The 14,609-nt window shown below is 39.9% G+C and overlaps 1 protein-coding gene across 27 annotated transcripts in view; it reads left to right on the top strand.

Annotated features, from left to right (window-relative positions):
• Positions 1-14,609, top strand: part of LOC124401350 (stress response protein NST1-like) — a 225,111-nt gene that overhangs the window by 136,427 nt on the left and 74,075 nt on the right. Inside the window, exons 7-8 of one of the 27 annotated variants that reach the window (XM_046873597.1) lie at positions 8,383-8,446; positions 8,754-8,891. The exons of 23 other annotated variants lie outside the window; for them this stretch is intronic. In XM_046873597.1, the coding sequence (XP_046729553.1) occupies positions 8,383-8,446; positions 8,754-8,806 (117 nt within the window). In that variant the 3' untranslated portion in view covers positions 8,807-8,891. Of the gene's footprint in view, positions 1-1,220; positions 1,574-8,382; positions 8,448-8,657; positions 8,892-14,609 lie in introns of those variants that run through there. 3 more of the 27 variants (XM_046873641.1, XM_046873770.1, XM_046873632.1) reach the window with 3 other exon arrangements.

Genomic DNA, 14,609 nt, shown 5'->3' with positions numbered 1-14,609 from the left:
CAACATTTCTCATTATACAATCATTTTAAAATAAAAGAATATTGAGCCTCGCAGTAGACATTCATTTATTTTCTTCAGGTTTTATTCAGGTGAAAGTCAATGTGAATCCAGAGCATGTACTGGGAACACTGTAAGGAAGGCAGACAGTCTGGATAGAACCAGTCATATTGAAGTGCACTATGCACACACACACACACACACACACACACTCACATGCACACACACACACACACACACACACACACACACACACACACACACACACACACGCATTCACGCATTCTTTCACACCTGGGGCAATTTATAGTAGCCAGCCCACCTGCTGTCATGCTTTTGGAAGGTCGGAGGACACTGGTGAAACCAAAGGAAACTCATATGGACAGAGGAAGAACATGCAAAATACAACACAGACAATAACCCTAGTTCAAGATTACACAGGGGACCTTGGAGCTGTTAGAAAGTTATGCTTAACCATCGTTACATTATTTATTTATTTATTTATTTGATAGATATTTCTTGTGTATATCAAGTATTTATTTCTGAACAAACTGTTAAATCATCAGTTGGAATATGCTAGGTTTGAAACTAGTAAAACAGTAAGCAATCTTTTATTTCAGGTTAATTTTGTAATAATTAAATACTAAACAAGGACAAACCAGACAAATGCACATTTATTGAAAATGTTTTTATTTCGGCAATGTACACATTTAAGCATTTAATCCTGGCAAACATGTAATTGCAAATCATAAACTCAAATCTTTTTGCAAATAAAAAATTAAAATAATTAATGAGTAGGTCGTGCACCAAATGGCTGAATAGGTTTATTATTTGCATCTCTTAGTGGCTGCAGATTCTCAGCTGAGATAACTAAACTGGTGGTTGAGGTTACTCAAGACCTGCATTCTTAGCATATTTTTTCTTACTTCAACTCATTTGGAAATGTATTTTCCAGACAGTATGGCAGCATTTTATTTCCTTAAAGTGGGGAATAAAACACCTTTGTGATTTCTAATTTAATTGAGTACAAATCATTACTGAACACACATCACATCACATAAAAAAATAGCTTTCAATGACTGCAGATAATTGACTTGTATAGCAGTATAGATTTACTAACAAAAACAAAAGTGAGTACACCCTAAGTGAACATGTCAATAATTTGTGTGACATTATTGTTACCTATCTAATCCTTAATCTTAATCCTTATCTTAATCCTCCAGGCCATAGAATTCACCGGAGCTGCACAGGTTGCTCTTGGGATCCTCTTATACTTCTCCATAATAGCGTCACAGAGCTGCTGGATGTGAGACACATGGCGCTTCTCATCTTCCGCTTAAGGATCCCCACACGTGCCCAAAAAGGTTTAGATCTGGAGACAGACTAGGTCACTCTATCACCTTCATCTTCCTCAGCAAGGCAGTTGTCAACTTGGTGGTGTGTTTGGGGTCATTATTATGGTGGAAAACTGACATTTCAGAAGGGTACATCAGGTTCTGCTTTAGTATGTCACAGAACTTGTTGAAATCCATGTTTCCTTCAATGTACCCCAGCTCCTCAGTACCAGCAGCACTCATGCAGCCCCAGACCATGATGCTACCACCAGCATGCTTGACTGTAGGCAAGACACAATTTTCTTGGTACTCTTCTCCAGGGCATCACCACACATGCTGGACATCATCTGAGCCAAACAAGTTTATCTTCATCTCATCAGACCACAGGACATGGTTCCAGGGATTCATGCTCTTGGACAGGTTGTCTTTAGCAAACTGTTTGCAGGCCTGCTTGTGAGCCAGCTTCAAAAGATGCTTTATAAGATGGCATGACAGCCATGCAAACCGACTTTTTGCAGTGTGTGGCTTCCGCTTCTGCAACCTCTAAAGCAGTGCTGGCAGCACTCATGCATCTGTTTTTTGAAGCCAGTTTCTGCACCTGATGCACAGAACGAGGATTAAACTTTGATGGACCCTTGCGAGGCCTGTTGCGAGTGGAACCCGTCTTGGAAAACCTCTGTATGACCCTGGCCACTGTCCTGTCAGGGTGTTACAGATTTTCTTATAGCCAAGGCCAGCTCTAATTCTCAATTCCTCAGAGAATCTTTGCCATGAGGTACCATGTTGAACATCCATTGGTATGAGAGAATTGTACTCAAAGCACCACATTTTAACTGCTCTAATACAAGATACACAAATGCAAAAAGCAGACAAAAACATAAACATGATGATTAGGACATGTGGCTTTGCATGGTTACATTACACACAGATGTAATCACTTAGGGTGTACCTACTTTTGTTGACAGTTATTTAGACAATAATGGCTGTATGTTGAGTTCTTTTCAGAGGACGGTAAATTTATACTGCTATACAAGCTGAATATTGAGTACTCTAAAATATATCCAAGTTTCATTTCTATAGTATTGTCCCTTAAGAAGAAATACTAAAATGGTTGTTAAAATGTGAGGGGTGTACTCCTTTTTGTGAGATACTGTATGCATTTCATTAAAAAAACTTAAGGAAATCTTCAAGAGGAGATATTAATAAAGGGCAACAGAAACAGAACAGATCATCTATCTCTCGTCTGTGTGTCCATTCGTCTGTGTGGGCTGCAGAGGCCACTGATTCATTTAAAAGTGCTTTCCAAGAGACATCTCAGTTTTGTTTTTCTGTGCCCAACCTTGGAAAGACCCTTAGCAAAGCCTTATTTTAGATCCAGTGTGTCCAGGGCAACAGGGAGTCAACAAATATTTATTCTGAGCTTTGAGAGTGAAACTGTCTTGGCTGCCTGGAAAGATTGGTGGCGATGGTCAGCCTGCAGATTTTGACCCTGCCTGGGCCTTTCCTTACTATACATGTATATGCACAGCAGCAGATTGAAAACAGCCCAGTCTGTTGTAAATCTTTTAAGTGAAGCAGTGTATGTGGAGGGTGTATAAGGTGGCCAGGCTCTTGGCAGGGCAGCCAGGGTGAAGGGTTTGTGGCTGCCAGTCTGGAGAGGTCCATCTCTGCCAGGCAGACGTGGAGGAATCAGGCAACCGGCTGTGTGTCACACGACAGATTGAGCTGTCAGCTAACAGCCCGGTCCAAATACAGCCCATCTTTTTTAATGCAATGCACATAAATATATCTAAGCAGCCACACTGGATGATGGCCATGTGAGCACGGCTCTGAGTTTGGCCTCTTTAAGGAGTGCTGGGTAAGCTTTTGCAAGAGTGTGCTCTTTTCCACTGGAGATGAGCTATTGTTTCTGGCTCAATTTTTTGGAGCATCTGCCAGAGGAACCTTCTATAATGGCAGCTAGGGAGGTGATGAAAAGATTAGTATCCCTGACTTTTTTTTTGCCCTTTTCTGTATACGCTACAAGACGATCTACCACATATATCTGCCCTGAGCAACAACAACATCTCTAAAGGCTTGAAAAGTTAAACACTATAGAAGGTAAGTTCAACTAATGCATTGCTATAGATAGTCTACTCGTATATCCTTTGTTATCTAGGTTGCTCTGTTTTTTTGTCAGTTGTCTGAGTCTGGCATTTGTTATTGAAAGGATGTTTTGAGCCTCCCAAAGGAAGCACTGCCCTGCTAACTGACCTCTGACCCTTGAGCTCAGCAGTCCAAAATGGAGTGTTAGTCCAGCTGTGGGACCTGTCAAATTGTGGCAACTGGGATTGTTTGGATTTAAATAGGCTTTATTTTCCATCTTCCTCCTTATGTTGCTCCTTTACAGTCAAGAACAATGTCAGATCCATGTCCTGGGTGTCAGAACTGAATGGTCACATTGTGTGAGCATTTATATTGTGGATGTGGGGAAAAACACAATCCTCCTTTCAGTCTTTTCAGATTTACAGATACAATGGAAGAGGCTATGTTGAATTACATTTAATCCAGATGTACTGTGATCTCACGTCCTGTCTTTAGGGGAAAGTGAACATTTACATACAGTTTTAATTACTGTTGCCAACTCAATGGCTTCGTTGTTGGATTTAGTGGTTTATTAGACCTTATTAGCGACCTTATCTACAAAAAGTGACACATTTAGAATTTTTTGGAGCAGATGTTAATATCCTGCTCATAATACGACTTTGTGTGATTCACATCACAGCTACTGTTACAAATGTTGACAGAAGCAGGTTTGTTTGACTCATAACTTGTGTAGCACCTGTCTGAAGGCTACAGGTTACAATCACTGATTACTATTGTTCATAACAAGTCACTCATTACCATTTTTTGTCCCACCCATGTACTTTAATCTTTACTGTCATCATGTCAATTACACCTTTCCTTCATGTGCATTTCTAAACTGTTCACTAGTTTTGTCTTCATAAAATCTTCCTTCTTTTTGAAACAGATTTCGATATGCCAGAAATGATTGTGAATCACTGTGTATATGCAAATTAAGTTATGATGCATCTTGTCAGATTTTGTGACTTTTTCAGGCATGCATTAGTTACTTTGCATGTGAAGTGTTGGCCACAATGGTTTTAATCACGAAGGGTATCGATCCCAAACGATACTAGCACTAAGTGATTAAAAAAAAAAAAAAAAAAAGTTTGTTATAGGTGCTAATACTTTTTTAAAACAATGTCTATTGCATATTTTGCCATCATCCCAGAAGAATCAGTACAAGTGTAAATAAATTGTTCTTATACATTTTTACGCTCATATAAATCATAACAAACTCAATATCTTTCCACATATTATTAATGAATAATTAATGAGTTGTGTTCGTCAATCACAGCTGAATTCCTCACCTTCCAGGGATAAAGACATAGACCTGTTCCAGGGAGAATATACAGATCGATAATTAGTGTATTCAGGAGCTTAGGAATGTGTAACACATATCTCATCCATGTGCTCATGATGTAGGTCTGTTCTATTAAATTTTCATTATTCCATATGACCATTATTAATGCAAGATTAAGGAGCAACTAACCTGCCAATAGGAGAGCTACTTTTTTTCTGCTTGAGTTGTAGGTTTGATTAAAGGCTATTCTGGGATCTGAACAGAAAATAATTTGAGCAGCCTAATGCCAAGGCATGAACATTAAACACGAGCAGGGAGCGTTTCATGTTCCTCCATGACACACTGCAATCTAAAGGGCCAAAGCCAAGATCTTATAGATTTTCAAGGTTCTCGCCTTTCATTCTGCAAGGCTGTGAAATGTCTTGCCGCGTGTATGTATGGAATGGACAGCTGCCAAATACAGAGGACAAAATTTCGAGTTAACTGCGAGAGAGCCCTTGTCACAATTTATCAACATGAAAAGTTTCAGAAAGGGGTGCCCTACCGAGCTCTAGCACACCCCTTCTGCATAGATCGCCAGCGTGCACAGCCTGGGAGTGAAGTGGAATGCGCCGTATTAACCAACTCTCCCAGGCGCTCTCTAAACACACTTCCATGTCCATGCTATTATCCATTTTTCACGTCCAATTGCTCTGTTATGGTAATCGTCAGAAGCACACCATGGCGTAATTACTTACAGCTGACTTAAGAAAGGAATATTCCACCCCCCCATGGTCTGACTTCTGGCTTTTTTTTCTGCACTATTAACCCATTCCTGTTTATTAATGCCTTCCTGCTAATGCGCAGAGGCCACTTTGTGAGATCCATCATCATGCGGGGCCTATTAGCAAAATGGCCCCACTATTGGGCAATATTTCTCTGTCCCTGCAGTCCTCTTGCCTATCTTTTCTCTTCTTTGGGGTTTAATTACTTCAGTAAATGTATTTCAGTCACATTAACCTCTTGTTGGTCCATGTTACTGAGTGTCCTGGTGTGTGTAGCAGAGAGCAGAGTTTCATTTCTTGGAGCTTCATTTTCACTTCAGTGTTGAATTTTTCTTAGTGTGTTAATAAAGACTGTGTACAACACTTAATAAAGCATATCATTTACACAAAGGGCATATGGCGAAAACATGAAGGAATGAAAGCCGTTAGGGTTATATGTTTTGCCAGGGAAAACTTCATATGTTTGAAAGCAGACAGGGCAGAATAAAGTGACAAAGCAATTTATGTTCTCATTGAACAGCCTGGATGCGCATTGGATTGCATAAAATTTTGCAAATTGAGTTAATTCCAAGTTTTGGTAAGGCCTTTTGCTGAAATATCGCTTCGTTTCTCACTTGAGGCTCTCCTCTTCAACTTTTCTGTCCTCAATCATAACCTGAACAATTTTGTATTCACACCAATTTGCCATTTAGAGCAATGCTAATAAGCCCAGATTTTATTGCATTAAGTATTGTCAGTTCCACTGTGCAAGGCAAAGCCAAGATCCAGTGTCGCTCCTTTGATTCCCAGTCATATACATCACCTTGCAATTACTGGACCTGGTCTGGAAACTGTCAAGCATGACTGCAGCGTTATTGGAATTATTGCAATTACACACAGGTAATTGACCCGCTATCAGTGAAGATGTTAAATTGTGCCTCAGTGGTGTGAGTCCATGTTGAGCTCATTTTATTCCACATTCCTCTCTCTCTCTCTCTCTCTCTCTCTCTCACACACACACACACACACACACACACACACACACACACACATACACAAACACAGAGAGACACATTACTTGAGTATGTGAGCAGCAGTGGGAGGCAGTAGAGTTATTGCATTATTCCTATACTCTGCACACCAATAAAACACCACTGTAATTCAAATTGTGTGGAAACAAACGTCTTTTTCAGTGATGTCAACTCGGTCTCTGTGTAATCCGACTTGCCGGCTTGCTTCATTAAAGGTAATATGACTCAGTGCGTGAATGTTTATTTTCCCCAATTCATAATAATATGCGCAAATGAAATGAATCTGTTCGTTCACATCACGCAACTTACCTGAATTTAGAGCAACCACTCTGAAGCATGTTGCATACTGCAATGTTTACCAATTGAACTGTTCATCTACAAACAATTAGTGTACTATATAAAGACTTTCACAGATTAAGACTTAGGTGAAGTGGCTTTCATCTGAATTCCATGCCATGCTGCATCAATTTATATTTAGAGTGCTCTTTGTGATCATGTTACCGGGTTTATAGACGTGTGTCTACAAGATTGTTAAGATTTTAACATTGAAAAATCCAAATTTTTGTTGTCACACTAGTGCAGCTAGTAGTAATATCTCTGCATACAGTATTCTACTGTATTCTGCTGTATACTGAGGTTTCCTCCAGTTTCTGAGATTTCTTAGATTTTCTCCAACCGTCCAAAACAGTACGATTGGGTGGGTTAAATTGCCCCTAGATGTGAATGAGCTTCTGAAATGATGTGCACGTTACATAGAAACTATTCATTAGCTAAATTCTCCCACCTTGTGCCCAGGATAAGTTCGCCCCAGAATAACTTCCCACCAGGAGCTGCTCGTGGTAAGCATGTATTCGCGTCTGTTTGTTTTTGCTCCACGTTATTGTATTCCAAAATCACTATAACAACATTAGAAATTTATACACACTTAAACTGCTAGCTGATCCTTATAGAACAGCTAAACTTTTTAAATAGCATTCAGAGCAGCACTTAGGGAACATTGACCATTATCTCCTGCAAGTACAGTCCCAATGTAACCCCCTTCTTGTCCAAGTCATCCTTCATTACTGTCACATGCAGACGTCTCTGCATCAGAGAGACAGGGATGGATAGAGACAGAGGGAGGGGTGGGCAGTACAACCAATCAACTTCCTCTAACTCACATCTGAATTAAGCTGTGCAAAACAGGCCCCAGGGTTGGTTGCTAAGCACTGAGATAGGCTCACCAATTTCCACTGGGAGCCAGAGGACAGCGAGCCGCTCTTTCTTTCTTTTGGCTTGTTTATATGTTTATTTATTTCATGGACACTAGGAGCTAAGAACATGGCGAGTAGAACCTGTAATAAAGATTGCTGCTCTGGCTGAATATAATCCTCAACTCTGTAGAAGTAGAAATGGACACAGGGTGTTACAATAAAAAATGTGTTTGGATAAATCCAAGGACATAATGTTGTGCCTTTTCTTCACTGCAAATCCAAATCACTGTTTATAACCTGCATTTGTTTTTTGTGCATCCCTGGTCTTCTGCTCTTTATGAGTCTTGTGGAGAAGGGTGTATTATATTCGCACTGGACTATTGATACAGTTCAATTCAGTCTGCATCTTGTTGTGGCCCAGGGGCCAAATTAAGCCCTTTGTGTGATCTGTCTCCATGGCAATGTTTTGGTAAACTTGGGCATGCTGGAGTGTGAAGGCGGTGGTTGTTGCAGGAGAGCACTTGAGCCTTGCTTGTCTTCCTGCAGATTAGTTTTTGTGTTTTTTGTGGAGTGTATTTTTTTTTTTAAGAAGGCTGAACTCACTGTGGAGTTTGGGGTTTAAACCTTTCACAAAGCCACTCCTGCTATTTTTTTCTTTCTGTTCCCATTTTTTGACAGCGTCTGAGAGGAAAGCAGCCTCTGCAGCATCAGCATTATTGCCATTCCTGGGAATATGCAAATGGTAAATGACACACATGCACTGTAAATTCACTGACTAGACAACTACAAAGTTGTCTTTTTTTTTTGCTTAGTGTTTCATTTGGATTTAAATGCCTTGCTTTAAGATTTTTATTTTAATTTCTACCAATTGTTTTATATTGGTTTGGATGTTATTACATATACACCAAGGACTCTAAGTTTACAATCTAAAGCAATTATAGTTTGTTTTTCAGGATAAAGTGCAGCTAAAGGCAGAAAAAAACCCCATCAATTATAGATTCATAAATTATCTAATGAATCCACAATAATCTTTATGCACTTATTCCTAGACCATCTTGGAGCACAGAATATATTCATGTCGACAACTTCTAAGAAACAATAAAGTCTAATCAAGGTGGTAATAAAGTCCAAAGCCCTCCTGCTGTTTCAACTGTTCCAGTAAATGTCATTGCTACTATAGGTGACAGGCCTGCTCTAAAGGTAATAAACAGAATTATATACATTTGTCTGTGTGACTTGTTACAAATTGTATTTTAAATTAGAGAAACAATGCCAAATTAATCTCAAGGGGTTAATATGTTCTTTCGTGTATGACAGGAGCAGCAAAATTTCTTGGTAATTAAAAGAAATGAGAACAAAAACGGGTAATTTCCATTGAAAGAAAGTTGAGAACAAAAATCAAATGACAGCATTCGGAGTAACAATCATATCAGCGCAATTAACTCCTGCCAGACTCTGAAACTTGGGCTATTTTTCTTATTTAATTCATTAGAAGAGGCCACAGCACCACACTCACTCATGTCAATTCGGCATAATTACTTTAAAGCAAAATCAAAGTAGCCGCTATCTGACATTGTTCAACGCGGCTCATCGCTAAATTTAATTATGAGTTCATTTGAATAAATCCCATTTTAGATGAAAAGAGTCATTTATAACTTTAAGCAAACGTGTGCACGTCATAATCATTACCCACATTGGATGGTGACAGGCCATTTCAAAGTGGTTCTTCCTCACTCTGTAAAAGCATAAAAGGTTCTGTCAAAATTCTTGATTTGAACTTTTGTGGCTGCCGGAGTTGTAGTTTTTTCTCTTTTAATGTGAGACTCTTATTTTGTTTTTTTGGGGTTCTTTTGTGCTTCTCAGGATTAATCAGGTGCAAGCCATTCATACCTACAAGAATGCTGTGTGAATTTCTCTACCTACAAAGATTATACCTTTTAACCGGCAATGCCCTCTCTTTGGCTGTTTGTTTGTGTGCTTGCGTGTTTGTTCTTTTGCAGGAGTATTTTGCGTGGTTTGTTTGCACTGCTACAAACTCCAGAGAGAGGCAGATTCAAAGAAATAAAGCCGTTTTTCTTTTTTTTTTCTTTTCACTTTACTGCTTTGTAACAGGCCTGGGATACACAAACCTGACTGGCCAATCAAAAGCATTAAAATAGGGTATAATTGGTCACATGTGAGTTCATCACTTTCTTCTGTAAAGCTTATGACTGTTGAAGCAGGGCCCCCTTATGAATCTGCAGTGATCAGTGAGGATATCTGGCTCTAAAAAGAAGAAGTGTGGCCTCCTTTTCTCTTTAGGGAGACCTGCCTTTGACCTCAGTGCTTGTTATTTTTAATGGAAGTAATATCTAGTAGTCAGGAAGATCTTGGGAATTTTTTTTTAGATTTGCCAAAGGCTAAACTTGCAGGACTTATGCTGCTGATATACAGCGTTTGCCCGGAAAGTGAGTAAGTCTTTTATCTCGGCTGGGTGTGCTGGGTATTGGGTTGATGCAGTGTTTGTGTAGTGTCTGTGAAGTCAGAGGACTTGCTCCTCCACACTGTTGCTCTTGGCTCCATCCACTGGACAATGGTAGGGTGAGAACACTGTTGTTTTTTACTGAGAAATTCTTTCCTATAATTCGATGATGAAGAGCCAAAGGAGGTAGGGGATATGTCAAGGCCATAATGAGCGGGTGACATATCGAAAAAATAACTAGGCCTCACCTCAAGCCACCCCACGGTCCTGGTGAAGAACAAAAGCGAGCACGAGTATGATAGAGAGATGTCTTTATGATGAGGGCTTCCTTTCCTGGCCTGCTCTCCTCTTAACATCCATTAACGCTGATGTTCTCTTTGTGCTGCGCCGCCTGACCTGAGCTGGATGCATTAAGCAGATGTTCGACAGGACCGACAGGATTAGTCTGCTCTGGACTGATGAAGAATTCTCCACAGTCCTCCGGAAACCCCATGACCAACCTCCAAGGAAACGCGATCTACTGTGTCAAGCATAAATTAAACAAAGGCCAGTTATGGATTCCTCCCAGTGATGAAATATTGATTCATATATTTTTTTTAACTCCTCTAATCTTTACAAGATGATCTGCTTCCCTCTTTAGCTCACGCCATGATGGCTAGAGTTACTATATATTTCATTTGAGAATGAGTTTCATGTAGAGCATGAACAATCCTTCTCATAGATTTTGGTGTTGGAATAGGTGTTCATGGAGAGGAGAGGGCTGCACTGCATTAGATCACAGTAGAAAACCAGGCAGCTTCATCAAGATGGCTGCCTGGGCATCCTGTGATAGTGCTGCGTCTTGGACTACATCTGCACTACAGCTTTGCTTTGGGGTTGGGGGGTGACTCCTGACAGAGGGTTCCTGTTGGTCACTTATCTTATTAATTAGCTTTTCGCTTCTCCAGCATTCTCTATCTCCATGCCCCGGTGACAGATCTGCTCCTGTGCCTGCCGCACCACCACCGCATTGTTTTTCCCCCACATAGCGGGATAATTAATATGTCCAGTCCATACATATTTCATGTTGTTTGCTTGAAAACTGTGAAGGAGGGAAGAAAAGAGATTCTATGAGAGAGAGTAAAAAAAAAAAAAAAAAAGGAAGTGGAAAAGATTAATTAAAAAGGAGGCAAGAAGGATCTGTCCTAGGACAGAGCCCAGAGCTGCTGGAAGTGGCGAGCTTCATTTAAATAAGGTCTGGCATCAAAGAGCCGCATTTAAAAATGTGAAGGATAACTCGTCGGCCATATTAGCGAACACACCATCTATTCTCCCTCTGTACATTATTTGTATTCAAGGTTTTTGAAATGACATTGCAATCTGATGATGCGCCATCCCATTATGTTGTCGAGCAGGACAAATACCCCGGCGTTTTCTCTGTAGAACTAACACAATTTTTCCATGTCAGAGGTGGGTAATATCCTGGCGGTCCGGTAGGCTGTGGGTGCATAAGGAATGATGCCATTAATCCTCCTGGGCAATCTTCTGCGCTGATTATTAGGGAAATAAATTTGCATGCTGCATATGAACCAGGTGAATCACTGAAGGCGCAAATTATATTTTCTGACAGCGAGGAGGAAAGAGAGTTGCATGGCTCACCCTGCACCCCTGCCACCCCCCATGGTGAACACACACAGACACACACACACGCACACGCGTTCCACGTACTCCTGAAAGCTGCATTTCTATTCATTACCACATGAGTGGAGTCACTGGTTGATGTGTAAGTTAGCTTTGAGTGTGTTATGTTCCTGCCTAGGCTCACACCTGGAAGCACGAGTGTAGTCACAACTTACAATCAAAGTAATTACTGGGAGAGGGAGAAAAAAAATAAAATAGAAAGGCCAGGCTGGTGAAAAGGAATAGCATTTGCAACAAATATTCAGGTGTAGCATCACGCATGACTGTTTCAGTGTGTGTTAAGGTTGCCGTGTACATGCAAGCACACACACACACACACACACACACACAATCACACACAAACCAAAAGAAGTATGCCAGCCTGAGGTGAGCTGCCAGCTGGATGTAGAGAGCTTGCACTTGTGTGTTTATTGACCCAATGCGTAATGGCCCATAAAGGCTCAGCTTAATGGGCTGGTCAGCGGTGCCAGGTTCATTACTTAATGTTCTCTTCATGGTTGAAAACTTCTGCCTCTTATTTTACAGCAGTCATTGCAAATTTGTGATTTTTCATCATATTTATTTTTTTTTTCAATGCCACAATATTAGCTTTTTTTCTGGTATTAAAGCCGGTATACAGTATTCTCTCAGCCGTCATCCACTTGTGTGAAAGGAAAGCCATACCCATGTACCATATCACATAACTGGAGTGGCAGAGAGTGACTTATTGAGCCCTGTCTTGCTCAAAGAATCAATTTTAAATTAGTGAGAAAAGCACTTACTGTAGTCCAGTAACGGTGCCATGGGCATGAGACAGGCTACAACTGCAGTCTTACCAAAAAATAAAAAAAAAAAAAACACTCTCTCAATGAATAACTGAAATGCAGTATGTTTTATTCCATTCCATTTCACAGTGGTTATTTCTTATTTCAGAGGATATATCAAAACTTTGATTCTGAAAATTTGTATTTTCTTCATTTCTTATTTTTAATGAACGTCCATACAAATATGACACTATCATTACTACCCAAAGGATTTTTAAATATGAAACTACTTTATCTTTCTTTACTTTTTCTTTCTTTACTATTTTAGAACTAGGAATTTGATGGCTAAACAAATATTTTTTGAACTGACCTTCTTAGTTGTTTCTGTAAAAGAAAATCCATGCGGTCTACTTCAGAGCACACACACACACCCACACAGGCACACACACACACACACACTCACACACACACAAGAGAGCTGTGTCTGACCATCATTTACACAGAGATCAGCAGGCCTGAGGCCATTCAGCCATTCGGTCTCTCTAGACAAGACATGCACATCATCATACCTTATTTTGTGTGTGTGCGTGCATGTGTGAGTGTGTCGCCAATCTAGTTATATAGTTTTATAGTTGTACAGAAGACATGCTTGCAAATGAGGCTGACCTTCAAAAGTAAGACTCGGACTGACAGCATTATTTTATCAATTACTTTAAATCCCAACATGCATTAATTTGCTCTGGTTGCTTGCATTACTCTGCAAATGCAGAAAGCAGTGTGACCTTGATACTGTGAATTTACAATCCCAAGTTAGGATATTCGTGTTCGGCTTTGGATAGTGATTCTGTCGCATGTCCTCTGCTGTGTTGGAGGGAACAAATGCCCACACCATCTTGCAGTGATGAATTTTAAAGGCAGAGCTCTTTGAATGAGACAGTAAAGGACAGCGGATCTTAGAGCATTTTTAAGATGGCCTAGTCAGGGGCCGGGCCAAGCACAGAAGTGTGAGCCAGAGCTGGGCAGAGCTGTGAAGCCCAGCACATACCCACGCTTTAGATATGGGTCATCAATACAATGTGGGACGAAGGGCCGCTTCAGCTATAGTGATTCCTCCTTTTGTCACCACAAGACCTTTTGTTAGTGCTAAAAGGATTAATGTTGCTCATTTATATTTGTGAGATTGTGTGTGTGTGTGTGTGTGTGTGTGTGTGTGTGTGTTTGTGTTGTACACTTGACCTACTCTTAGGCCTAGCCTCTGAGCAGTTATACATCTCTACATATGTTTGGATAAATATAGGATTACCATAACAAGAATGATATATTCTAATGTATGATTCAAAATCTCATGGGTAGCAACTGTGCTCTTCCTTTGTGAATGAAATGGAAATATATTTTTATACACATTACATTCCAACCCACTTAATCGATTCAGACAAGCTGCATACATGCATATCATCTGCTATTTTTTTAATTGCAGCCATATTTTTATATAAACTATTTTGCTAGTTGTTTGCTATAAAAGTTGGACCCAACCTTGGAAAAAAATCGAGGTTGTTCTCTCACGCTAAGCAGCATATTAATATAAATAAAACAACAAAAAAGATGAGACACCTGCTATAATCAAATTAACTCTCAATAGTTGGAGGTGTTGTTTACCTTTTTTAACCATGAGCAAATCACACAATAACTAATTGAACACATATAAAAATAATGAAAGTGTGTAAACAAAATGATAAAAAAAATTCTTAATGCAAAGTAAACAAATTTAATTTCCAAAGCTTGAAATAAATACCCAGACAGGAATATTGTATGTTCTTGGAATTAATAAAAAAAAATTGCTTTGTTCAGTGTCTGCCTTGAATTATTCGCAATGTTGCACCATTTATATGTAGTATATATGTAGTTATGTGTGTGTGTGTGTGTGTGTGTGTGTGTGTGTGTGTGTGTGTGTGTGTGTGTGTGCGCGTGTGCATGAGTGCGTGCGTGCGTGCGTGTGTGTGTGCAGGATTCTCCAGCTGCAG

This window comes from Silurus meridionalis, chromosome 2 (genome assembly GCF_014805685.1).
Source record: "Silurus meridionalis isolate SWU-2019-XX chromosome 2, ASM1480568v1, whole genome shotgun sequence".
Taxonomy (NCBI): domain Eukaryota; kingdom Metazoa; phylum Chordata; class Actinopteri; order Siluriformes; family Siluridae; genus Silurus; species Silurus meridionalis.
This window is presented reverse-complemented; position numbering and strand designations above follow the sequence as displayed.